The sequence below is a fragment of the Schistocerca piceifrons genome, chromosome 2 (assembly GCF_021461385.2).
Source record: "Schistocerca piceifrons isolate TAMUIC-IGC-003096 chromosome 2, iqSchPice1.1, whole genome shotgun sequence".
Classification (NCBI taxonomy): Eukaryota; Metazoa; Arthropoda; class Insecta; order Orthoptera; family Acrididae; genus Schistocerca; species Schistocerca piceifrons.
The window spans coordinates 78,424,956-78,452,861 of record NC_060139.1 but is presented as its reverse complement, the minus strand read 5'-3'; the positions used below and the strand labels follow the sequence as shown (position 1 = coordinate 78,452,861).

The window sequence follows — 27,906 nt, the reverse complement described above, 5'->3', positions numbered from 1 at the left end:
TTCTGTCTATGTTTACAGGGTGGCACTGTTTTGGGAGATCCTGACAGAGTAATAGATCTTGGTGAGACATACATACCATACCCTGTCTTTCTGGAATATATTCTTGGATTAGGTGAATCAACATTCAGACCAATATCGTATGACATATTCTCACACAACTGTAATAACTTCTCTCATGAAGTAGGACAATTCCTCTGTGGAAAGGGGATTCCCAAATATATACTTGATCTGCCAGAAGAAGTTCTTTCCACGTAAGTAACACCTGTTACGGAATTATTCTGAACACTTTATAATAGTACTCTTTCGCTAATTGCCCATAACACTTCACATTGTTATAAAGATGTATAAAGTGATCAATTTTAGGTACTTAACAACAAATTTGTGTATATGTGTATGTCGTATGAAAATTAAAATGTATGGAAAATATTTTGCAGGCCCCTAGGGCAGAGTCTTCGTCCTGTTATTGATAGCCTGAATCAAATTTCAAGAGGTGTTGGAATAAACACTGGTAGTGATCTGAGAAATTACACACCACAAGATTCACGTCGAAGCCGTCAGGAATCACCAGAATTTGCTGAATTAAATTCAGCTATCGAAGAAGTCAGGTAATTAAAAATGATTTTTCTTAATTGATATATATCTTTGTCTTAAACATAAAAGATAGTTTAAATAATGGAGTAATTGTTTGAATTTGTATTGTGTGTCAGACATAAATGCAACTGTTCTGTTGGAAAAATCAGTAATGTAGCACATGACTATCATAGTATCATAAACTGGTCCTTGCTATTGATGGGTTCATATTACTGTTGCTATGTAGACTTAGTGCCTGATAACGTTCACTATGATTATTAAAAGCTTTTTGTCTTATTTTTGTAGACGTAATTCTGTAGCACTTGAAGAAAGACGAAATGTTATTAATGAGAAACTAGCAAAGAAAGACCGCAAAAAGAAGAAGAAAAAGAAGCGTGAAAAGAAGAGGATAGATCAGGAGTGTGGAAGTAGTTCGGCCGAGTTCACTCCCGACAGTGCTAGTTCAAGTCCAAGTCGAACAAACATGGCTGACAGTGTTATTGAAGCACCTGAGGAGCAGCAGCAGCAACAAGATGAGGAAGAGAAAAGGCCACAGCAGTCTGCTGCCGATGTGGTGGCTGAAATAGAGGCCGAGGAGAGGAAGGAGCGTGAAGAGAGAAAGAAGCAACGTGAACCACCCATTGTGTTTAAAGATGTTGTCAGTGTAAGTTGCACTGCAGTCATGCACATACAGTTTCATTATATTTAATTCTGATGTGTGTTCTGCTTGGTGGCTGCATCATACTCTGCGTGAAAGTGTTGGTGGTTATAACATTGTGGAAAGAGGTGGTTATAACATTGTTCCTTTGGTGAGTTTGGGTCTGTAGCTTCATTTTCATTCAGGGGGCTACTCAGGTGTCCTCTTCTTAGCTTTCCATTAAGTTAAATCCTCATCATTTTCAGAAATTGAACTGGAGCTTGTGACTGGTATGCAAACATAATGACCACTTAGCTACTGAGGTTGCCCACCAGAGTTAGTACATCCATAAACTGTTTTAAACAATGCCTAATTACGTTTTGACAGTCAAATGCCAAAAATAAAGAAGAAAGAAGACAAAGGGGGCCAGGCAGGGAGAACATGAATAAAATCTACAGAGGCTGTAATAATCATTTTTAATAGTAACATCAATTTTTAGTCTCTTATTGTTTTCAAGAGTTTTCAAACATAGAACAAATAATATTACATTTATTGTTAGTTATAAAATGAGATGATTATAACAAAACTACATCCTAGATAGTTTAAATTTAAAAATACAGTTTTTTTAATGATTTTTTTCAGGATCAGAAATGTGTGATGCTGTGTAAAGTAGTTTAGATTAATTGTAGACGATACAACTAATTTCATATTGTTACAGCCTGTCATATTAACAATTAAAATTATTCAAGAAATGGTATGTAGACCAGTGGTCAAAGATAATATGAATTTTGTTATTAAGCATCTGATGCAGATACAAATGCATTAGAAACTATTAGTTCTTATTAGTAATCACTTACGAAAAATATTTTATTATTATTGTCTTAGATAGTGTGTTTTAAGAAAATGTTTTCTATATTCAGCTTTTTTTTCTACATACATTAACTTTGTATGCATATTTCTCAAGTGGATGGGACACTGTTAACTAGGTCAGTAATTCACATTGAGGAGGTTCTTGATATTGACTTTGTCTCTCATTGAGGCATCCTGGACTGAATCAGTGCTTGTATGTTGGTCTTCTGTTGTGAGTCGTAAGTTGTCAGCATAATTGATATTTCTAACAATTTGAGAAGTTGGCCAATATATTTGAATGCATGCAAATAAATATTAAATTTCAAAACTGCCCTTATAAAGAGGAATTTTTGCAGTCCTTCAGTAGCTGTGAAAACAGGAGTTTTCTCAGCCTTTTGGCCCTTAAGTGGCTGTGAAAGCAGTGGAGTAAATAAAAATGGAGAAAACTATCAAAAGCTTAAAGTGCTCTCCCAAATGTACAAAACAAATTCATCAATAACATTTTGCGCACTATAATAGTTAACTTCTAATAATTATATGTGTGGTGATGCTATGTTTCATAGTTTTGGAAGTGATGTTTTACATATCAGATAGATGATTCTGCAAAATCATACTACTGAAAAAACATATTTTAGCTAGTAAAAATTTGTTAATGTTTAGTTTTCATGTCCCAATTTTAAATTTTTTCACAAGTGAAACTCCCCACTGCACCCCCCCCCCTCCCCCCCCCCCCCCCCAGCCCTTCAGCTTTAGTGATAAGATGGCCCAGTGGATATCCCGTCAAAAACTGAGCACAGATCAAGCCTGAAAACAAGAAGAAGGTGAACTGAACTGTGAAAAAAAAGCAAAAAAGAAACAGTGAATTGTCCATGGACAAGACGTTCAATACAGAGCAATCTGCAATAGCAATTGTGTTGTGGGTAAGCGATCAGGGTGTTGGACTGCCATGCGGGCGAATCGGGTTCATATCTCCTTTATGCCACTTTTTCTTTCTTTTCTTGTTTTTTGCCCACAACATTATGAACTGTCTGTTCAGCCATTGAAATGTTTTTTCTCTTTCTGTAGACTTGGCAGTAGTCATACTATATGTTGGTTATAGATTATGAGTCATGTGGTAAGAATACGTTACCGTCACAAGTAAATGTGATAAAGGGCAGGCGAGATACCATGTAGATGTCTCACATAAATGAAAACAACAAATAAATGGGTGTGAACTATGATACAACAAAGGAATTCAAGAGTCAAGACTTCTAAAATGGGACACAACTTCAAAAACGTATATTTTGACAGAGCACAGAGAAACTGTGTGATCATGAAACTGATACGTTCATTTGTTGCAGCTTCTGTGACAAACTATTATATTTTCATAATTGCCTTAGGAGTGAACACATTCATACAAACACATATATCACGTAAGTACGCTTATCTCACTCACTTACCATGCATACAAATTAGGTGCAGTGATAAGAGATTTCTATTATATGACACAAATAATGTCACTAGTACTAAGTATGACACACCAGACGTGTTTTCCAGTGGAGGATTTGGTTGAGTTGTCACCTTTTCATCAAACGTTTGTTGTTCCCGTTTGAAAGCCACTTCTTTTCAGCTGCTAATACAGCAGCTGTGCAGAATCAACTGTCATTAAAAGCCCCTACCTTACACCTCGCTGTTGCAAGCTGACATTACACCACAACACAGATACAAATTTGAATAAAGCGAACAGCCTAAAAAAAGAACGGCACAAGAGAGGATTGAACATGGCTCACTGGCTTAACAGTCCAACACCATAACCACGTAACCATGGCACCATTTCTCTTACCACATGCTCTACTGTGTACTTCTTGCTCTTGGACCATTCACTGTTTCTATTTCTCATTACTTTTTTTTCCCACAGTCTACCACACATTCTTCGTGTTTTCATGCTTTACCTGTGCTCAGTTTTTGACTGGCTATGTACTGCGCCCTCTTACCACAAAATCTGATGGGGGTGCAATGGGAAGTGTCCACAGAAAGTTAGCAGATGTGGTATAGTTACCAGTCCTACATCTATCAGACCCATAGGTTGAAAAAGTGGACTTTAAAAAATAATGTGGTAAGGATTCAGAACATTGCTTTTTTGCATAAGACTTTTGCTGATTTTTCTGTGGCATTGCCTCAACTGCAGTAGTTACTGTATATATGGAGAGGTGACAGTATTTGCATGGTGCTAATATCATTTAACATCATTGTTTCTGATGGCTTGAAGTATGGAGCTGAAGTGTATAATAATTATTATAGGACATATTTGAAAGACAGGTTGTGAAAATGAATGTAATTTAATTATAATATCTTTCATTGATAAAACCCTCCACTTACGGCAGAATAAACTTTTTGTAATACGTCAACCCAACTGTATTGCAGTTACTGGTACCAGCAACATAGATGGTTCACTTAACTTGCTTTGGTGCAGTTTCTAATTGAGCTAAATGTTATAGGTACCTGCAGAGTTTGATTCTCTTGTGGATAAAGTGGAAAACATTTTAAATGCTGAAGAGCGGCAATCCTTGGAGGAGCTTCACCAATATATGTTAGAAGATGAAGGATCATGGGCGCTTGGAGATGGATTCCTTAACTTTGTTGGTATGGTTACTTCAAAGTAATTAGCATAAATATCTTCATGTATTTAAGCAGAAGACTGTATATGTTTTAAACCAGATTAGCTTTTAACCTGTACAAGTGAATAATGGATAGTGGGTACTGAATTTTATTTGAGTTAAGCAAGGTGTATTCTTTCTTAGTTGAAAGAAAGGTATTAAGCAGAGCAGTAAGATAACAAAACCTCCAGATTCATGAAATAAATGATTAATTTGAAATAAAGAGAGTGATTGGTTATTGCATGGACGATTAAAGTTGTAAAAGGGACAATGAAGGATTTCTTCTGTTATTCCTTTATGATTTTGTATACTGACTAATTCCATAACCATGGAGATTTGCTCCTCAATTTAGTCCTATGGAACTGGATGTGTAAAATGAAGTAAAAATAAATAGAGCTGTAATCCTGTCAGTGATGCATGTGAAGAAGAAGGCATCAAATTTGAGATCTACCATCACTAAAATTTTTAAACATTTTTTGTCACAAGGGCTTCTTTTCTTGTCAATTCATGTCCCATGTGTTATGGGGCAGTGCCATCTCTTAATCCTCTGGTCCTTCTTGTATTTTTTATCTTTCTTGTTGCTTACTGTGACCTTCCTGAAGTCTATCAGTTTGTCATGTAACATTATTTTTCTTATAATACTTGAGAGTCATTCAGAAAGCATAATTACATTATTAATGCCCACTGCCATTACCAGTATTCACTTGCCTTAGAAGGAGTACACAGAACTATTGCTTGGTCAAGAAACAATCTCTAAGAGGAATTGAAGAGTTTATTATTAGAACCGGTATGCATCACATACAAAGTATATATAGACTCAGCCATCTGCTAGTGCATATTGACAGTCCGATGGAATCTCATAATTGATGAAAGAACTTTTTCGGCTCACTCCTTCTATCCTATTGAATAGCATTTTCACAGTGGTTCTGAAAACTAATGCATTTTATTAAAATATGATAATGTACAGAAAGTTCTGGTTGAAAATTACGAATTATTTAGGAATAAAGGAGACAACTCCCTGAAAGGCAGCAGCGCTGTGTCATCAACAGGCAAACAGACAAAAGGTACGGAGCTAGGCTAGCTTTTGGAATGCACTTCCATTTTGTAGCTGTAGAAAAAAACACATACAAGTGAGTGCACTCCCCCCTCACACACACACACACACACACACACACACACACACACACACACATACTGCAGCTCAAAAAAGGTGGTGCTGGGATGGATTAAGATGGCATGGGTTGTGAAGCAGACACTGAAATCTCGTGTGTTGTACTCCAGTCCTATCAGAGGCTAATCCTACCTCATCTGAGGCCGGGCCACCTGTGAAAGCAGCCATGTTACATACTAGCTCTGCTACGACCACTGCATAGCATCTCACATTGGTTTGACAACCAACCAGCTGTCAACTAGAATGAATGGTCAGCACCAAACTTGCCAAAAATAAGATGGATCACCCAGTGGCACAACATGCAGAGAGAGAGAGAGAGAGAGAGAGAGAGAGAGAGAGAGAGAGAGAGTTCCTACAGCTGGAAAAAGGAAGTACATTCCGAAAGCTAGCCAAGCTCTGTACCTTTTGTTTGTGTGCCACCCAACAATGTAGTGCTGCTGCCTTTTGGTGAGTCATCTCTTTTATTTTTAAATAATTATTAAAATAGGAGTTATACTACCACAGTAATAATTCATTGCCAAGCCATTTTATTACAGTGCTTTAATTCCCCGTCTCAGAGATTACACTGTGGGCTGTGTGGAATATGACTGGTGTAATTTAAAGTTTTTTTTTTTTTTTTTTTTTTTTTTTTTTTTTTTTTTTAGCTGAATGACTGCTTCCAATATGCTATGGAATGTTCTTGGTGGTGGGATATGATATGAAGGATTTATGGAGTAGATGCAACAACTTGCCAAATAGTTCGTGTGCTGAATCACTGACAGACTGAGAACATCATAGCTTTGAGGAGATGACTCCTTCTTCATAGCTATAGTGTGCATCAGACACACATTTGTACAACTATGTTTTCCCAGCTGACTTTGTGAGCAGAAAAGCTTGACTGGGAAGGGGGGTTATGTTGAGTGGAGAGAGTGAGGGTAGAAGTGAGATGGAAAGTGGGAAGGATGGTTGAGGAAGGGAGATCGGCACCTAGGATGGGGAGACAGCAAATGCACAGGAGAGAAATGTGGTACTGGTGACCTTGTTCCAGTCACTGACAAGGGAGTTCTGTGCAGCATGCAATGAAGTGTAGGAATGGATTGGGAGAGGGAGATAGCGTAGAGGGAGGTGTGTGTGGCGCAGAGACTAATGGAGACTGAAGCCAGGAGGGTTATAGGATAGAAGGATGTACCACAAAGAAAACCCTCATTGTGTAATACAGAGAAACTGATGTTGATGGGAGAAGGTCCAAGATGGCACAAGTTGTGTGTTAGCCATTGAAACTGAGTTTGTTGTCCTCAGCAACATGTTCTGCCACTGGGTAGTCAACTCTGCTTTTGGTCATGGTTTGGCAGTGGGTCCATTCAGCCATGTGAATAGTTGGTTGGTGGTCACACCCATTTAAAGTGCTGTGCATAAATTACAGCAGAACTGATCTATATTATGACTGATAAGATAGGATAAACCCATGCTGTAAGTGGAGTAGGTATTGCTTCTGGTTCTTCCATAGGGATATGACCAATGTGGCAAGCAACTGGGAGTAGGTGTGGCTTAGAATGGTCTGGGATATTGTGCAGATTGGGAGGGGGGGGGGGGGAGAGGAGAATGGTAGAATACCATTTTGGGAGAGGCGGGGAGGGTTGTGAGTATCATGTTCCTCATTTCCAGGCACATAGATAATTAGGCAAAGTCTTGGAAAAGGACTTGGCTTAGTTGTTCCAGTCCAAGATTATATTGGGTGATGAAAGGGTGTGCCTTTGTAGCTGGTTCCTAGGGCTAGTTGGAGGACAAGATGGCACAGAAAATCTTTCTATGGGAGTTCAGGGACTCTATGTGTGTTTGAAGGAAATAGACCTTCATCATACGGGACAATGGACTGCTCATCACTTCATACTTGTCATCTGCAGGTGGCCAGACTCTATGGAAGAGACTTTCTAGTGTGGAAAGAATGGCAGCTATAAAAATTCAAGTACTGTTAACATTTAATGGGATTGATGAGATTTGAAAGGAGCCATCAGAGAGGTGGAGGTAGATATTCTGGAAGGTAGCACAATGGGTTGAGGAGAACCAGGTGAAGTGGATGAGTGAGAACATGTTGAGCTTGTGGAGGAATGAGGACAGAACATCTTGGCCTTGGGTCCACATCATGAAGATATCATCAGTAAACCAGAACAAGACAATGGGTTTGGGATTTTGGGTAGCTAGAATAGGAACATTTCCTCTGTAGCCCACAAACAGGTTAGCCCAGGAGAAAACCATTCAGGTGCCCATTGCCAAGCTGCACATTTGCATGAACGTTTTCCCCTCAAAGGGGAGGTAATTAGGTGTAAGGATGCAGCTCATTATGTTGTAAGAAATGAGATGGTGGATTCAGAGTTGGATAGGCATTGGGAAGGTAAGTTCCTGTGTACTTATTACCTCTCCCTCTAAGCTGTGAGCCACTTTTCCTCACATTGCCTCCCATTCACCACTTCATTTCTCCCTTCACCCACTTTACAGCTAACATAACCCTTCAGCCCAGAATTGACCAAGATGGTGCAGTGCTTAGCACAGTGGACTCACATTTGAGAGGACCAACAGTTCAAATCCATGTCTGGCCATCCAGATTTAGGTTTTCTGTGATTTCCCAAATCACTTCAGGTTAAGGCCAGGGTAGTTCCATTGAATGGGCATGGCCAATTTTCTTCCCCGGCCTTGAAACATTCTGAGCTTGTGCTTCATCTCTAATGATCTTGATGTCGATGGAACGTTAAACCTGAATCTTCTGTATTCTTTCCTTCACCCCAGTCTAAATGCAATGTCAGCACAGTGTAATAAATGGGACACTGTAGCCACACATCTATATGTCTGTGTGTGTATACTCTGTAGCTCTTGAAAAGGGTTTGTCCAAAAGCTTGGAACATTATTAGTCTTTTCTACGAGCTTGACAATAACTTTGCCATTCATTTAATCAGTGTTTTGTTACCTGGGCTATTTAAATCATGGTATCTTTCAGTTTCATGCAGTGCTAGTGCAACATTAACACTGAATCATAAGAATGTAACTGTCCACCTGTCCAATGGCCAGCTTCACATGTCCATCCACATCAAACCCACCAACAAGCAACAGTACCTCCATTATGACAGCTGCCACCCATTCCACATCAAACGGTCCCTTCCCTACAGCCTAGGTCTTCGTGGCAAACGAATCTGCTCCAGTCTGGAATCCCTGAACCATTACACCAACAACCTGACAACAGCTTTCGCATCCCGCAACTACCCTCCCGACTTGGTTCAGAAGCAAATAACCAGAGCCACTTCCTCATCCCCTCAAACCCAGAATCCCCTACAGAAGAACCACAAAAGTACCCCACTTGTGACAGGATACTTTCCAGGACTGGACCAGACTCTGAATGTGGCTCTCCAGCAGGGATACGACTTCCTCAAATCCTGCCCTGAAATGAGATCCATCCTTCATGAAATCCTCCCCACTCCACCAAGAGTGTCTTTCCGCCGTCCACCTAACCTTCGTAACCTGTTAGTTCATCCCTATGAAATCCCCAAACCACCTTCCCTACCCTCTGGCTCCTATCCTTGTAACCGCCCCTGGTGTAAAACCTGTCCCATGCACCCTCCCACCACCACCTACTCCAGTCCTGTAACGCGGAAGGTGTACACGATCAAAGGCAGAGCCACATGTGAAAGCACCCACGTCATTTACCAACTGACCTGCCTACACTGTGATGCATTCTATGTGGGAATGACCAGCAACAAACTGTCCATTCGCATGAATGGACACAGGCAGACAGTGTTTGTTGGTAATGAGGATCACCCTGTGGCTAAACATGCCTTGGTGCACGGCCAGCACATCTTGGCACAGTGTTACACCGTCCGGGTTATCTGGATACTTCCCACCAACACCAACCTATCCGAACTCCGGAGATGGGAACTTGCTCTTCAATATATCCTCTCTTCCCGTTACCCACCGAGCGAGGTGGCGCAGTGGTTAGCACACTGGACTCGCATTCGGGAGGACGATGGTTCAACCCCGTCTCTGGCCATCCTGATTTAGGTTTTCCGTGATTTCCCTAAATCGCTTCAGGCAAATGCCGGGATGGTTCCTTTGAAAGGGCATGGCTGATTTCCTTCCCCATCCTTCCCTCACCCGAGCTTGCGCTCCGTCTCTAATGACCTCGTTGTCGACGGGACGTTAAACACTAATATCCTCCTCCTCCTCCCGTTACCCACCAGGCCTCAATCTCCCCTAATTTCAAGTTGCCGCCACTCATACCTCACCTGTCATTCAACATCATCTTTGCCTCTGCACTTCCGCCTCGACTGACATCTCTGCCCAAACTCTTTGTCTTCAAATATGTCTGCTTGTGTCTGTATATGTGTGGATGGATATGTGTGTGTGTGCGCGAGTGTATACCCGTCCTTTTTTCCCCCTAAGGTAAGTCTTTCCGCTCCCGGGATTGGAATGACTCCTTACCCTCTCCCTTAAAACCCACTTCCTTTCGTCTTTCCCTCTCCTTCCCTCTTTCCTGATGAGGCAACAGTTTGTTGCGAAAGCTTGAATTTTGTGTGTACGTATGTGTCTGTTTGTGTTTCTATCGACCTGCCAGCGCTTTTGTATGGTAAGTCACATCATCTTTGTTTTTAAATATAAAATTACATAACATATTATTTAATGGTTTCTATCTAAAGTTCCAGAATAATTTTTATTTGATTAGTGTATACTATTAATAAAGTGCATTCATTTTTTGTTTCAGGTCGTGTACTTCATGATACATCTCTCAATCCAGAAGTACGAGTACATTTGTTAAACTTACTAGCAGCAGCTGCACTCAAAGATGACGTCATACTTCTCTTGCACCAAGACCGTCGAGAGCATGTTCTAATGAATTATGCACATGATGTGGACAGACTAACACAGGCAGAACAGGAATCCCTTGCACTCTTTGTGAGTATCTTGATTTACATTCAATTGATGTGTACTGCTAACTATTAAATTTTTATTACTTAATGACTGATTACATGCAAAGCTAGAAATATGCTATTCTGTTTTATGTTCACACATGCACTGATTTAATTCTCTTCTACAAACTGAAGTGTTGTTTGAATGACGCACAAAATAAGTGTTTAACAAAAAGAAAAGGATTTATTATCAACAAACAATTTATGATTGTCAAATATAAGGTAAGTGTCATAATTACTGCTGTGTGTGCAGTGTTTAAGACACTGGACCAACATTTGTAAATGATTAGGAATGCAATCTCCATCCAGATTTAGGTTTTTGTCCTTTCGCTAAATTGCTTAAGACAAGTGCCAGAAAGGCTCCCTTGTAAAAGATAAGTCCAGTTTGATTCCACGTTCAGAGATTTTACTCTATCTGTAATCATTTTGCAACTGTTTGTTACATACTAATATTGTAATTAATTCTCATGCACATTATAACTCAAAAATGAGTGAACGAAGACAGTATCCATAAATATGTTTCCTCTTAATGTTGTGAAAATGTCTTCTTGAACCATTAGATTTAAAATTTATGTGATTTTTTTCCTTTTCTTTCAGATTTGTAACATGTTTGAAAACTTGAGCAGTTCAGAGTGGCTTTTGTACATCTCAGAGTGGGAATACTGTGGGCGAACTATTAGTAACATACGTGTTACAACGAAGGTGGCTGTTCATTCTCTCCTCTCAGATATTCCATTGCTGCAAGAACGAGGCTCTGCCATAATCCACAACTTGGCCTGCAAGGAGGTAAAGACTGTGGTCGGTATCTGCCCCACATGTAGGCATGCCACCACTTAACATCTCAGTTTTGCTCCATTGCTTCCACTTATGCATTGACTAAGTAGTGTTCTGAATCATACCTGTAGCTTTATGCTGGATCTGATGCAAGTGGAATGTTGCACCTGTTAATAATTGCTGTATGTATATCAGTCAACACGCTTTCTCTGTTGACAGGAAAGTCATTCAAGGTACACAGGGTCTAACCAACATTATCACTGAAAATAAATTGTAATTAAAACAGATTTAACTTTTGTGGTGTGATGCTATATTATTTGAGGTAAACCTGGGATTGACATTCTTAGGATTATTTCAATTCCATTTTTCAGAGAATGAGCATAAACAAAAATCTTAGAAGACTTTTACCCCGTGGATGCAAGTCAAAGGTATTCAGCTGGATGTCATTATCACATCAGTAACAAAACTTTCTAACACAATTCGTTTATCTAGCCGCTCTTACTGTTTGGCGTACTTTCCCTGCAAATAATAAAAGTTCTCTTAATTTTTGCATAACTTCAATCATTCTCTTCAGACTTGCTTATTATATGAAAATTCACTAATAGTAAGCATTTTTATCCCTTAAGTTTTATTTTTGGTTTCTTGAGTTACTTGGTGAATTATCACTGTTGCTTCTTCAAAGCATTAACTCAATGCATACAAAAATCAGGACATATCTTATGTTTGTTGTCTGGTTAAATTTGTGAAACATATTTGCATTGAGATGGTATAAATACAACCACTAGAATACATACTAAGTCTCTTGGCATGCAGTGGTCAAGGTGTATAGGACTGTGGCTTTACATTGTTTCTACACTAGTATGCAAAACTCAGGGATGAAACTAAATTTCACATGATGTATCGCAGCCAAGCAAAATAGCTTGATGACACTTCCATTTATAGGAAGAACTTTTCAGTCTAGTACAGAAAGTGACTGAAAGAAATACGCAATAAGATTAACAGAATTGACACTTTTCTTCAAAGACAGTAATTACACTGAAATCACTGTGATTCTTGATAGTCCTGTGGACATTACAAAAGGTGTGATCACCAAGGACTGCACTGGTTGCTCTACAGTGATCTACCATGCTGACCAAAAAGTTGGTAAGGAGAGCATGTGTTAAGATGTTCCATTCCTCTACCAGTGTGGCTGATAGCTGCTGGATCACCATTGGTGCAAGTGAACATGCTGCAGTACATCTCTCCAACACTTAGCCATACCTGCAAACTTTCAAAAACATAAATCCAAAAGATCCCAAATCACAAAAATTTAATGCATACATGCATCGCAGGGTGTTCAAACATAGCGAGAAAATGGAAATGAGCGTATGGTGTCAGTGGCCGGGAGTTCCCAGTCGGGAAGTTGGGCTGCCAAGTGCAGGTCTTATTGAGTGTGACACCACATTGGGTAACCTGCATGTTGATAATGGGGATGAAATGATGATGATGACAGCACAACACCCAGTCCATGAGGGGAGAAAATATCCCTCCCCAGCCGGGAATCGAACCCAGGCTCCTGTGCGTGGCAATCCAACGCGGTGACCGTTCAGCTAATGGGGCGGACATACCAAGTAAAGATGACAGAGAAAGAGATTACAAATAATGCTAACACATGTAATGTAGACCACATTTTAAGACAGCTATTTTCGAACTCTGAAGTTAGGTACTTACACAAGTTACTTGCTGATGAGTGTTCATTTGTTGTCACTTAACATTGGGAACAGTTCACACACTACACAAAAATGAGCTTTTCTGCACTTGATCTTGCAAACTACAATATGAATGATGCTGTCGAAACTACTTAAGTGAACATTTATTTACACTTATTTACAAAATTTTCTCAGTTCACAGAACACTGCCTATATTCCAACTCCAGTTGCAGAGGAAAGATGAAGATGAATAGCTTTCTTCACTTTCTTCAGATATTCTGAAGGAAAAGTAATCACGTAACATGGACCACTGCTTCTTGTTTTCAAAACAGAAATTGATCCCAGAGTTTCATTCGACATGGGGGTCCTAAACTGATTCCGATTCTTCTTTGCCAAGCTGAACACATGCTCACACTCAGCACTGCTGTGCGGTAGAGTCAAAACAGAAAGCATTAGCCTGGATAACCTATTGTATTTAGGAACATCATCAGCTCCATGAATGCTCAGCCACAAATTGGCTCTGAAGCACATTCATTGTGTCCTCAGCTGACTGACTTCTCTTCCTCGGCAGCAGTGATGGAAACCTTTCTACAAGAAATTCTACAGAAGAAAACTTGCCATCCTCAATTCTGGAAACTTCTGCAACCTTTGCATGCTTCAGTACTTAATTACTGAGGGGAAGCTTGTTTACGATATAATCACATGCAGAGCAGAAGTAAACCCTGACAGGTGAAAAAGAATTTTGATTTGTCTTTATCATTAAGTTTCTTCACCAAATTCATTGTCTGAACACCAATAACTAGATCATCATTGTCTCTCTGATCCTCAGCAAGATGGTACTGAACTTTCTGTAACAGGGAACTTTTTATATCTGTAGGTTTAACAACCCTGGAAAGAAGCTGCTGTAATAGGTTCGTCATTAGTTCTAACAGTTTATGCATTTGACGGAAAGCACTCTGAGGTGCACAGTTGACATTCTCAAATACAGGAATGACCACACACACGAAAGCACAGTGTGCCGTGTTTAAGCCAGAAGAGAAAAGCATAAGCAATTTTTCTTCCAGAACATACAGCAAACACCACATAATAGCAAGCATAAACAAAGCTTTCCCACTAACATGCAGTCAAAGCACAAAGAGTATGCAGTGGTAATCTGTGGGATGTGATTATCGATAAAATGTCTGATCGACTTTTGCTGGCGGTGTTTCAGACACAGAGCTAATGACTTAAGTGCAGCAATATTCTGCGAGAAGGCATTATCGATAATGTTATTGGTTTACTTTCAGTCGACTTTCAAAGGCACGTCTCAGAATAGCAGTTATTATCAAAAGTCAAAATTGAAATGCGATATGAATGCAGAGGGTGGGAACAAGCCCAGGAGTTAATAAAAAAAAAAAAAAAAAAACGAACTTCATCCGGAAAACCAGAAGACTACCCCAAAATCCGGAAATCTTCTGGGAAAACCGGAAAACTTGTCAAAAATGCATAGCACACACACTCGATGGGATTTGAGTCAGAGCAATAATCAGGCCAGTCCATTCACCAAATAACCTCTCATTCCAAAAGCTGCTCCACCTGCACAGTTTGATGTAGTCATGCACTGTCATCCATAAAAATGATGTCAGGATAGAATACACCATTGGGAAATGTACTGGGTGATCAAAAAGTCAGTATAAATTTGAAAACTGAATAAATCATGGAATAATGTAGATAGAGAGGTACAAATTGACACGCATGCTTGGAATTACATGGGGTTTTATTAGAATGAAAAAAATACAAAAGTTCAAGAAATGTCAGACAGATGGCGCTTCATCTAATCAGAATAGCAGTAATTAGCATAACAAAGTAAGACAAAGCAAAGATGATGTTCTTTACAGGAAATGCTCAATATGTCCACCATCATTCCTCAACAATGGCTGTAGTCAAGGAATAATGTTGTGAACAGCACTGTAAAGCATGTCTGGAGTTACGGTGAGGCATTGGCAATGGATGTTGTGTTTCAGCATCCCTAGAGATGTCGGTCGATCACGATACACTTGCGACTTCAGGTAACCCCAAAGCCAATAATCACACAGACTGAGGTCTGGGGACCTGGGAGGCAAGCATGACGAAAGTGGCAGCTGAGCACTCGATCATCACCAAACGACACCCGCAAGAGATCTTTCAAGCATCTTGCAATACTTTTTTTTTTTTTTTTTTGCTGATGAAACCCCATGTCATTCAAAACGTGTCAGTTTTTACCTCTCTATTGACATTATTCCGTGGTTTATTAAGTTTTCTAATTTAGACTGACTTTATGATCACACGGTACATGGGGAAGGAGTAGTGTCACAATAATGTTGACTGGTGAGTGTAGTGTGCTCAAAGATTTGGAGGTCAATACACCCATGCAACATTATGTGTCCCAACATCATATCACGTGGACCACCAATACTGTCAAGTTCGACAATGTTTCTGGGTACATTACATGTTCCTCCCTCTTGCCATATGAGTGTACATCTGGCATTGTTGAACATGATTGTTTGGGTGGCCCAGTGTTTTGGTGTTGGAAAGTGTAAAGTTGGACTGGCATGCTGACCTTCAAATTCTCTTTGAACACAATATACGCATTAGTCAGCATTGTTGTAACACTGTACTCCATCTCCATGTGTATCAGGGAAGCATTTGGCCATGACATTGAGAGGAGATTGATCACAAATCAACGTGTGATCACATCAAACAGTGTAGATGGAGGAATTCTTGTAATGAGAGGATATTCAGTGAATGAAATGGCTCGCCCATACCCCCCCCCCCCCCCCCCCCTCCAATAAAGTCCTATTAACCACATAGTGGTTTGCATTGGGGAAACATACTGCAGTATGTCCACATGCATCACCAACTCTCCAGCAGTTGTCAGGTGCACTTGTGGAGGAATGATGGAACACCCTATCATACGACCTTACCAACCACGTGGCCAGGATGAGAGCACATTGTAGAGCATACATTGCCACCCGTGGTGATCACACATCTTATTAAGAACCATGTCCCATCTTTTGTACCGTCCAGGAGACCACATGAATCATGATGACTTCAGTGTAGTTACTGTCTTGGAATAAAAGTGCCATTTCTGCACATCTCTGGCTTAGTAGAGATATGAAGTGGAACAGTCACATAGGCTCAGTTGCGGATAAAGCAGGTGGTGGACTTTGCTTTATTTTTTGAAGACTGGGGAATGCAGTGAGTCTACAAAGGAGATTGATCACAAATTACTCGTATGATCCATTCCAAAAATTGCTCAAGTGTGTGGGACCTGTACCAAATAGGTCTAACAGGGAATATTGAATGTATACAGAGAAGAGCAGCATGAGTGGTCACAGGTTTGTTTGACCCATGACAGAGTCCCACAGAGATGCCGAAGAAACTGAACTGGCAGGCTCGAGAAGATAGATGTAAGCTATCCCAAGGAAGTCTAGTTACAAAGTTTCAAGAACTGGCTTTAAATGATGACTCCAGGGATATGTTACAACTGACAACACATTGCTCCCTTCAGGCTCATGAGGACAAGATTACAATAATTAAAACACACACAAAGGCATTTAAACAATCATTCTTCCTAAGCTCCATACCTTAATAGGATGGGGACAATCCCTAATAACTGGTGCAATGGGGCATACCCTCTGCCATGCACTTCACAGTGGTTTTGCAGAGTATAGATGTAGATGTAGATCCTGTGAATGGAGGGAGGGATAGATATGGTAAAATTGGAAAACAAGGACAGGTCAGTCAGACCTCAGGTCGGGAGTGGTTCACCTGTAGTGTTTCCTCAATTATTTACTCTCTTACCCTTTGCTTTCATCCATCATTCTCTCTCTTTTCTTCCTGTCCCATCCCCTCTTCTTTTCCATTTTCTCCTAGGTCATAATTGTAGAATTTATTCCATTTATTATTTCTCTCCCTGTTTAATACATCTTTATTCTATCCTTGTCTCTGATGTACTGAAGCTGGGTTAATGTTACCCATGTTCTGTCTTTGCCCTATTCCATCCAGTACCTTGCACTTCATCTTCATCTTACTGTCCTTGTGTGTAGATCCTTCTAAACCTAGTGTCTTAGAGACCTGCATATGTTTTCCAATCTTTCCTGAACCATCCTTCTTCCTTTTTGGGGAGGAAATATACAAGTTCTGGAAGCTAGGTGTTGTAAGTGTGTCTTTCGGAAGTACTTGGAATTTCATACTAAATATAAGTACTGGCCAGAGATTAAGTCTCCTTTAATTTTGCTTGTTATTTTTACATAATGATATTCAAAGAGCACCAGTTTCATCGCATTGATTTGGGTGATGTAGCAATGTTATAAAATCAAAACAAATTCACATCTTGGACCTGCTGACCTGCTGATATGTGTTTACTGTAGGTTTCTTAAACCATCCTGAGTAAATTGCAGTATGTTTCTGTGTATAAATTGACAGGCATTCCTCTTCTGTATTTGTAAACTCTGTGTAATTTGGTACTTCCAGGGATTTCACTCTTGATGAGACACTGAACGAAAAGGGGACAACATCTGTCTAGCTATGGAGTAAAAATCATGTCAAACAATGACAAATTTATTTGTGAATAGGGTTAAATTTTCATTGGTATCTAAGCTTTAGTTTGGCCATCGTCATCTCTAGGTGTTTTAATATTTTTACTAGATACTACTTTAACATTAAATTGGAACATTATTCCATAACAAGAAGGTCAGCAATTAATGTTCAAAATATGTCACAGCTACCATGTAGTATCATGAGATTATCTTTTAATTTGGAAAAGAAATACATACAGAACAATGCTTGAAAAGCTCATGGTTTCTTCTTTTTTCTTTTTACACAAGTAACACTCAGTAAGTACATGTTTCTGTTTATTATCACCTTGAAATGCATTACCAGTTAAGAAATTGTTAATAGTCAACAGTGTGAATTAATAACAATTACGTTTTTTCTTAATGTCCAATCATTTACATCTCTGTTTTTGGTTTTCTGAGTTTCATCAAAATACCACCAATTTAATACTTCAATCAAGCATTTGAGTTTTCAGTATCTGTAAAACTTTCAATTCTGGCAGTAATTTAATAATTGTTCCATAAGTGTCCTGGTTTTAGTAAATGGTCAATTGCATCACTTTAAATTCTTGATTTAAGATTATGATTCTTTGATAGCTGTGTTCAAAGCTAATTTGAGATGTTAGTTTTTAATGTGGTGAGCTTAAATTTTATTTACCAGTAAACTGTAAGAGTATAAATTACATTCTGCTGTGATTCTGTTAGCCTCATTGGGGGAAATGACAGTTTTCTGTTTTTGCTATGAAACATTAAGCATTGCTTGCCTGTTTCGAATATGAACATAACCTGGAATGTGTGTATGTATCTATGCAGTAGTGATGCTTAAACGAAGACATTATCTACAGAGAATTTTGTGAATACTCTGAGGCAGTGTATTTTTTAATAAATACAAAATAACCAGTAGGAGTAATGTAGTGCTATCTGAAATTATTGTAATTAAGACATTAATTAACATTTAGGTGCATGATTAGATAATGAAATGCTGTTTTTTGCATAACTTTAAAATTCAGCTTTGGTATGACACTTAATACTTGACTATTATACCATGTGCTTTTCTCATCTCTAGTAATGTAAATGTTTTATAAAGATTGTGTTTGAAAGACCAATACAAAACTAGCTGTGTAGACAACAAATGCAAATACTAGATACAAATAATTGTTATTGACATGGATGTCCTATAAAATAAAAAGTTGGGGGACATCCAGGAGAAGCAAAGCATCTATCTTACACTACACTGCAAATTTTACTTGCATTTTGAGTGGATTTATTTTAATATCTGATGTCTCTATTTGCTTTTAAAGTAGTGAGATTGGTGCAGTTACCTACCTCAACTAGAACAAATAACCCCAAAGTATTTTTTATTGGTGTAACAGATGTGAATAATCTGTATCATTATCACTGTCAATGACAAAGGAAAGTTACAAATATCAAAAACATCAGATACCCTTGGTTCTTTGATTTCCAGATAGGTTTGATGAATTTTGTTGCCAAGAATCAAGGAAGAGGAAAAATGTATTAATGAAAAGATCTGAATGACAAACACTCTGATTGTCACATTACATTACATTAATACTTATTCCTAGGTCATGAATATGTTTTTTAATGATGTGGAATGTGTCACTTCAACGTAAGTTTTCTTTACACACTTCATATCCAAAAATTCATCTATTGAGCAGAAGGAGTTGTCATTCAGAAATTCTTTTAGTTTGTTTTTAAATGCTTGTTGGCTATCTGTCAGACTTTCAATGCTATTTGGCAGAAATTTTTGTAGCAACTTAATTCACACCTTTCTGTGAAAAAGTCAGATTTAACCCCGAATAGTGAAGATCATCCTTTCTTATAGTGTTGGAACTATGCACTTGGCTATTATTTTTGAGTTGGGTGAGTTACTAATAACAAATTTCGTAAGTTATATGTTGTGCATAGGTACTGTGAATATCCCAAGTTCCTTAAATAAATGTCTACAAGGTAATCATGGGTGGGTGGGCTGCAGCTATTATTCTGATTACACACCTTAGTGCAATGAATATTTTTTCTCTTAATGATGAATTGTCTCAAAATATGATGCCATATGAAAGCATATGAAATAGGCATAGTAGGCTAATTTACTGATATGTTTATCACCAAAATTTGCAATAACCCTAAAAGTGAAAGTAGCTGAACCTACCGTTTTGGAAGATCATCAATGTGTTTCTTCCAGTTCAATTTCTTATCAATGCACACACCCAAAAATTTTGAATATTCTGCCTCAGTAACAGACTTGTGTTCAAAGTCTATATTTATTTATGGTCTTATACCATTTATTGTGCAGAACTGTATACTCTGTGTTTTCTCAAAATTTAGTGAAAGTCCATTTGCAGAGAAGCACATGAAAATTTTCTGAAAGACATTATGTACAATTTCTTCAGCTGATTCTTGTTTGTTGGGTGTGATTACTGTACTTGTAACATCACCAAAAAGAACTAGCTTTGCATCTTCATGAATATAGAGTGGCAAGTAATTAATATATATTAAGAACAATAAGACTGAACCCTGTGGGACACTATTCTTGATACCCAGTTAGAGGACTCTGCTGATTTTTCCAGGCCATCTGCACTGTTAATTTCAACCTTCTGCATTCTTCCAGTTAAATATGAATTAAACCATTTGTGCACTGCCCCACTCATACCACAATACTTAAAATTATGTAGAAGAATTTCATGATTCACAGAGTCAAAAGCCTGTGAGGATCACAAAATATCCCAATGGAGGATGTTTGGCTATTCAGAGCATTTAATATTTGATCAGTGAAAGCATATGCAATATTTTCTATTGACAAGCCTTTCTGAAAACTAAACTGACATTTTTTTAGTTCTTAATTTTTACAAATATGTGAAGCTACTCTTGAATACATTACTTTCTCAAGAATTATGAATAAAGCTGTCAGAAGTAAGATTTGGTGGTAGTTGTTAGCATCAGACCTATCATCCTTTTTAAGCAGTGATTTAACAGTAGCATATTTCAATCTGCCTGGAAAAGCGCCCTGTTTTAGTGAGCTAGTACACATGTGGCTGAGGGTCCTACTTATCTGTTCTGAACAAGCTTTCAGTCTTCTGTTGGAAATGCCATCAGTTCCATGCAAGCTTTTACTTTGCAATGAATTTATTATTTTCGTAATTTCAGTAGGAAAGGTAGTTTGAATTTCAGTTTTACCAAATTGCATAGGTATTGCCTCTTCCATCTACAGCCTTGCATTTTCTAATAAGTAGGTGGATCCTGTTTTCTCTACAACACTTAAAAATGATTATTAAAAATATTTCTACTTCTTTTTGTTAACAAACTTTTAATTGAGCTTGATAGCAATACCGTATTTCTGTGCTCTCGGTTGCCCTGTTTCCCTTTTATAATATTCCAGTAGGGTGGCCTGCAGCTATTATGCTGATTACACACTTTTGTGGAATATTTGATACAAATGATCGTTATATACAAATAATTGTTAATTCCAAATTGTTTTAATTTTATTATCAGAGGTGGTAATCCCAAACATAATGCACATACTTCTGGACTTCTTAATAACTTTTGTTGATATGGTGCAGTAGTTTTTGTAATGTTTGACTGTTTCTGGATCATTACTCCTCCTAGCTATAAGATACATTTCCCTTTTTGTGAGATACTATTATACCTTCAGTAAGCCGTGAATTTTTAGATGGTTTCTTACAGTTGTGTTCACTGTTTTCTTAGGGAAACTGTCTTCAAATATACTCACAAAGATATCATGTAATGGATTAAATTTTAAATTAGCATCAGGTTCCCTGTACACTTTATCCCAGTCTAACTGTTGTAAGCTTTCCAAAAATTTGCAATTCTTAAATTGTTAACTGAACACACTATTTTTAGGACTTTTCTGCATTACAGTATGGAGATAAGTCATATACTGTAACTAAGTATGTCATATACTTAACAGGAAAAGTTTTTATTTGATTAAATTTACCTTGATCTATAAAAACATTATCTGTCAGTGTGCTACTTTCCTGCACCACCCGAGTATCTGTAACTGACATCAAATTGAAAGAACCAAGTAAAACATCAAGCCCAAGCTTTCTATCGGACTCTTTCAGAAAATCTACACTGAAATCCCAACAAACAATAATTTGCGTCCCTCTGTCTGACTTACAGCACAACAAAGAATCCAAGTTTTTCAAAAATAGCTGTAAATTTCCCAGTGGGGACCTATACATAGATGCTATTATAAACGTACCATCATTTAGTTTGAGCTCACATACATATGCTTCTCAAAATTTTTCAGTTCCTAAATTTTTCCACACTATGATAAATTTTAATATATATGGCAAGTCCTTCTCTCTCTCTGTAGTGTCCCTACTTACTGCTGAAAGCTTATATCCACCTGCATTTACCTTTTCCATATGTGTGACTGTACGATGTTCAGACAAGCATAGCACATCTCTTCCACACTTAGTGCCTAAATCTTCTACACAAACGAGAAGCTCATCTACTTTGTTTTTTAAACCCTCTGATATTCTGATGCAGTATACTAACACTATTTTTACTGTGTTTTTATGAGAATCTTTTGACTTACTAACAGTATTTTTCACTGTACTTTTATGAGAATCTTGCTATATTTTAGCATTTCTAATGCCTGCCTGTCTGAGCTTCTCATTAAGCTTAATTTCATTCAATGTCAGATCACTGGACACTGATCTTAGCCTAAAAAAGATACTCCCATGAGTTTCAGTGCCATTAAAGGTACACATAAATATGTCTCTCTTGTGGTAGACTTCCTTTAGTGATGTTTCTCTCCATCCTTTTTGTAGTAAAAGTTTGACATCATCAGTAGACAAAAGAAATTATTTTCTGTGCTTTAGTATGATGAGGTATTGATTACAAAATGATAAAAGCACTGCTTTTTTCTCAGTTTATTATAATCAATTTTCAGAATAGGAAATTAGCAGATCAGTGACCTGCAGTCAAATACCACTTTTACAACTTGTGCACTACATGGGCTGGTATTGAAGTTTCTCATTTGTTCACAGCAGTGATCCAAATTAATTAATGTTAAGACGAAACTATTTTCAATTTAAATCAACTTTTATTTATGTGGTACCAAGTATGAGCATCACATCCATCTGTTCCAAGGTGATGTCATGATGAGTTCTGTTGCAACTCGTCACTCGATTATTTTTGATAACTCTATGACAATGGTGAAAAATTACATAAGCTTGTAAATTTCTAAAAATATTAATGAACAAATTCACTGCCTCTTGAGACAAAGAAGGTGAACATATGATAACATAGTAGGGCCAAAGGCCTACATAGTGTAAGGCACTACACTTCAAGAAATAAATTGGGAGTGATACATACATATGAGTCATGAGCTGAAAACAAATGTGCATCAGAAAACTAGAAATTCTATGTTTCTTAGAAGGGTGTGAATGGAAAAAAGCTTTTTCAACATATTGTTTTGTATTGTGTGGATCTGTTGAAATAGTATGGTAACGAAACTTTAGTATGGAATGTATTACAGTGATGTGGAATGCACTGCAACGATTGTGTACAACTACCAATTTTATACAAAAGAAACAGCTTACAGGACTTTCTGTTGTCCAGCATTTATTTTGCTTGTGCATTTGAGTCGCTTACTGATTGAATGCAAAAACAGAAAAAGCTCTAAGAACTTATGATTCATAAGAACTCTATCCTGTTGACTTCAGAGGCTGAATGTTAAACAATATCCAGTGAAATCTTCAAGAAGGTCATTAATGTCATGGAAAAAAAACCACCTCTTTCAGAGCCTGAAAGCAAAAGGGTTGTTGACCAGCTGCTGTGTCGTCCTCTGCCGCGCGGCATGTACACCACTCTCCCGGCCATGTTGCCAACATACCAGACCTTGTAGCCACTACTTCTCATTCAGTTAGCTCCTCAACTGGCAAAATGAGGCTGAATGTACCCGTTTCCAGTCGTCCCACCAAGGAAAAAGCCTTTAACAACATGTAAAGGGTTTCTATTAAAATTGTGGGTACCTGTATTAACATAAGTTTGATACATGTGTTGCAAGAAGATGAAGGGATTAGAAAAAATAAAGAAGTGAGTTCTTCACTCAGTATTTTTGTGGGGAGTGGAAGAGGGTGAAATAATACTATTACGGGGTGTCACTTACCTGGCACCTTGTGAAATCTGAATTAGCTGTGAAATTACTGTACAAAAATCAGAAAACAGCACTCAGTGAATTTAAACTGTCTTGTGTTCACCTGCATACCAGTTGAGTAGGATTATGGAGAAGAAATTAAATTAGTTCAAATGCATGTAAAAGTATATAGGAATCATTTCTTCTGTGATCCGTGCATCAGTAGCATTATTAGTGAGCTGTAGACTCTTCATTCCTGTGTGTTCCACAAAAACAAGCAAAGTGTCAAAATAACAATGTATCTTTTGAGGATCAAGCTTTGTCCACCAGATTTTCCGAGATGTTTACCTGTCTTTCAAAATATGAGTTACTTTGTTTGAAATGCTGAACTGTGAATATTCCAAGCTAGTCAACCAGTCGTAAAAGTGTGATAAACTTTACAATAGAAATCAGGTTTGAAACTTACTCTTGCTATACACTTGTAACCTTTCCCCATGGAGTACATAAGATGAATATTAAAATGTTATTTCCTTCAAGAGGACTATTGGCAATTCTTCCTATATTCTTCCACATTTTACATATTGCTCCATCTAAGTTTTGATGTCAGTGGGACTTTAAATTCTAATTAAAGAAAGTCTCTTTCTTTCCTTTATTTTCTCTTCCATCACATTCATGTGCATGTGGACTCTCTCTCTCTCTCTCTCTCTCTCTCTCTCTCTCTCTCTCTCTCTCTCTCTCTCTCTCTCTCTCTCTCTCCCCCCCCCCCCCCCACACCAATCTATGTCTCTATCTATCTATCTATCTATCTATCTATCTCTCTTACTCAATAGGGGTGTCTATTTGTATTGGCTAAAAATCTATTGGTGTTAGTTTCAATAAATTTCTTCTGTGTATGTGACCAAGTCAAACATGATAAACGTATGGTCACATATGCTGAAGAATTTTACCTAAATTGACACCAGCCTGAAAGGCTATGCTCATGTATTGGTATTGGCTTTCAGTCATGGTTGGGGATATTATGTACTGCATTCTTGTTGAAGTGAGAGTAGTACTTAATTAGTTGGAAAAAAAGTCTGTTTTTAACATTAAGGTTTACTTATTTCCTTTCATGTAATCCCTTACAAGTTAGAGTTTGTTAGAAATTAATATTACTCAACAGAAGTGTTTTTCCTACATTTACTATCTGATTGAGCCTGTAGTGGAAATGAAGTGTGGTAATGGAGTGTTTTCTTAGTTCAGTCAGTTAAACTTGCATAAACATCAGTATGAGATACTGGACTATGATTCAAAATGACGCTATGACTGTTGATTGAGAGCCTAAAAACCTATTGAAGTATTTACTGATGAAAACATCATTGTGTTCATTTTTTAGGTGTTTGATGATGTAGCTGTCGAGTTGACAATGGCACTCCTGCAGTTCTTCAACAGCAGCCCTCCAGAAGAGCATTTATTCCGTTGCATGAAAGCTCTTGCCCGTTTCTGTCACATTGCAAGCCAAGATGTGCCACAGCTCATCCAGATGATTGGTCCTGAGCCAACAAAATTCCGTGGCACTTCAGAGAGAATTGATGCACTTATTGATCAAATTGCATCACGCTTACATTAATTACATTAATTAATTACATTAATTAATTAATTAAAGGGACATGAGACTTTTATTCAAGTTATGTAATACTGAAATGTTTCTTGTGTATATAACTTGATTATTTCGACACTTCTTTTGTATTTTGTGGAATTGTACAAAGGCTGTAATAAAAGTAATAGTATTTGAATTGTTAAAAGTGCACGTCATTTGCCACTGAAAATTATTTCCATTATTTTGAGATGGGAATATCGGAGTGTAATATTTATTGTTGTGTAAAATAACAAGAGAGTGAGGCAGAGGGAATTACAACTGTTATCTAAAAGACTGATATTTTGTATAATGACACAAAATATTTTTCTGTGGCATGATTATTCAGTTTTACTAATTAAAAGTGTCAATGTTAGACATTATTACCCCTACTGATTATTGTAGGAGCTAATGGGTCTTCATAAAGTGAATGTTTCAGGTGTCGTGAAAGTAAATGATTAAAAACAGATCAACAATCAGGATACAGTACAAGAGTATGTTAGTCAATATTCTAAGTGTTTTTTGGACAGTGTTCCAGTGTTATCTACATATTTTAAGCATTTTATTTTGAATTCAACTATATGTCTTGTGGTAATTATGTAACATAATTTACACTGCACAGTCATGCAGTGCAGTAATTTGAAAACGTGCCAGTCTAAGCTTCAGATGTACTTACAAATTTTCTGTGATGCTGAGGAATGGCTTTAGAGTGACTTAACAAAGGATGTTTTATACAGATTTTAATTTTTTATTTGTACTTTGTGCCTTTGCTTTTGTAAGTTTAACAATTTGTGTATTTAAATTCATTATTTTGTACTTGTTGTGGATATAGAGGGCTGATGACAATAGTTGCTTCACTGCAGAAAGAAGTTACTTTAGAGAAGTAATAAATGACAGTGAGCATTATAAAATGAGAGATGATCAGAGAATGATCATTTGTGATGCATGTTTGTAGTTTAATGCAGTTATCAAAATAGAACATTTTTTCACATCCAGTTGGTGTGCCTCAAAGCTGTGGTGTATATAAAATATAAATTGCAATGTTCTTCCATTTTGTTGGTTAAAATACAGTCACACAGACTAAAAATAATAATGCTGCTGGTGCGGCTAGTACTGACAGTTTATTACTTCCTGTAGTATTAACTTTGAGAACAGTGTCATTTTATTAAGGAAGCATGTTTTGCTACTGTACTGTACTTAAAATAAGTGATAAACACTTTCTGTATTACAAAAAGCCTACTGTACATGTCATCTTTTAAAAAATGCTAAATAATTAGGATGCCTGTTATGTACAATAACTAGAATCTTCTTTTTTTTGCAGTGGAGAATGCAAATTTCAAATAAAAGGGATTAAACATCTGTTAAAACTCTGTGACTTATTTAAAATATTTTTTGTGGCCAACAGTCACTGTTTCTAAATGTTTAGAGATCAAAAGTTTTGAATGGGTGTATTCATTTCTACTTCTTCTTCAATTGCTCTGAAAGAAATTACTTCATTCAGGGCAGTGGTGTTCATGAACTTATCTTACAGCTGCAGATAAAAAACACATAGGATAATATATTTGTCCAGGCACCTCATTTAACATCAAATACTTCTCTCGGACCACAACAGACAGGGACATGTGTGTAGTAATACCAACCAATTCCTCAACTAGTGACTGGTTTTAGTTTGGAGGCATTTAGTTAATGGTGAGTAAGAAAGAAAAACTGCAAGGTGTAAGATAATTTAAATGACAACATTGTCATCCATTCATCAAGTCCCATAGGTCCCAAAAGGATGGAAGATATACAGGATGAGAAACAAGCCAAACTAACATGCACATCTGTTGCGGTCCATAGCTGTACAAAATGGTTCACAATTAATTCATTGACTACAAATTGTTTGACATCAGCTATACAAGGTACAGATTTACTACCCAATAGTGATACATGAAAATTTGTGCCGGATTGGGACTCAAACCCCAGATTTCCCGCTTATTGGAACAGTCATCTTAACGACTCTGGCTGTCCATGCATGCTTCCTGGACTGATCCAAACTTCCGTATATCACACCATCTACATCCTTATATCATAGTCCTCTAAATTAATTGCCTAATGCATGCAACATTACTTGGATTTTCACAGCAGGGAGAATGAGACCCTGAGGAATAGAGATCAATATTGTTATCATCACATGCCAGCCTAGGATTGTAATACCTAAATGCATGTCTGAAAGAACACACTGTTGATTATCCACAGCTGTGTGAAATACTTCGAACTAATTCACTGACTGTGAATTGCTTGACATTAGCTGTATTAGGCACGGAAGTTTGGGCTGGTCCAAGGATGGTGCATGAATAGCCA

The 27,906-nt window shown here is 37.7% G+C and overlaps 1 protein-coding gene across 2 annotated transcripts in view; it reads left to right on the top strand.

The window, feature by feature from the left end:
* The window catches only part of LOC124774896, a 278,096-nt gene extending 251,235 nt beyond the window's left edge, over positions 1-26,861 (top strand). Inside the window, exons 4-10 of one of the 2 annotated variants that reach the window (XM_047249556.1) lie at positions 19-251; positions 435-605; positions 877-1,234; positions 4,534-4,678; positions 10,590-10,780; positions 11,392-11,580; positions 25,324-26,861. In XM_047249556.1, coding sequence (XP_047105512.1) covers positions 19-251; positions 435-605; positions 877-1,234; positions 4,534-4,678; positions 10,590-10,780; positions 11,392-11,580; positions 25,324-25,557 — 1,521 coding nt within the window. In that variant the 3' untranslated portion in view covers positions 25,558-26,861. Of the gene's footprint in view, positions 1-18; positions 252-434; positions 606-876; positions 1,235-4,533; positions 4,679-10,589; positions 10,781-11,391; positions 11,593-25,323 lie in introns of both variants that reach the window. The other variant, XM_047249555.1, reaches the window with a different exon arrangement.
* The last annotated feature ends 1,045 nt before the right edge of the window (positions 26,862-27,906 follow it).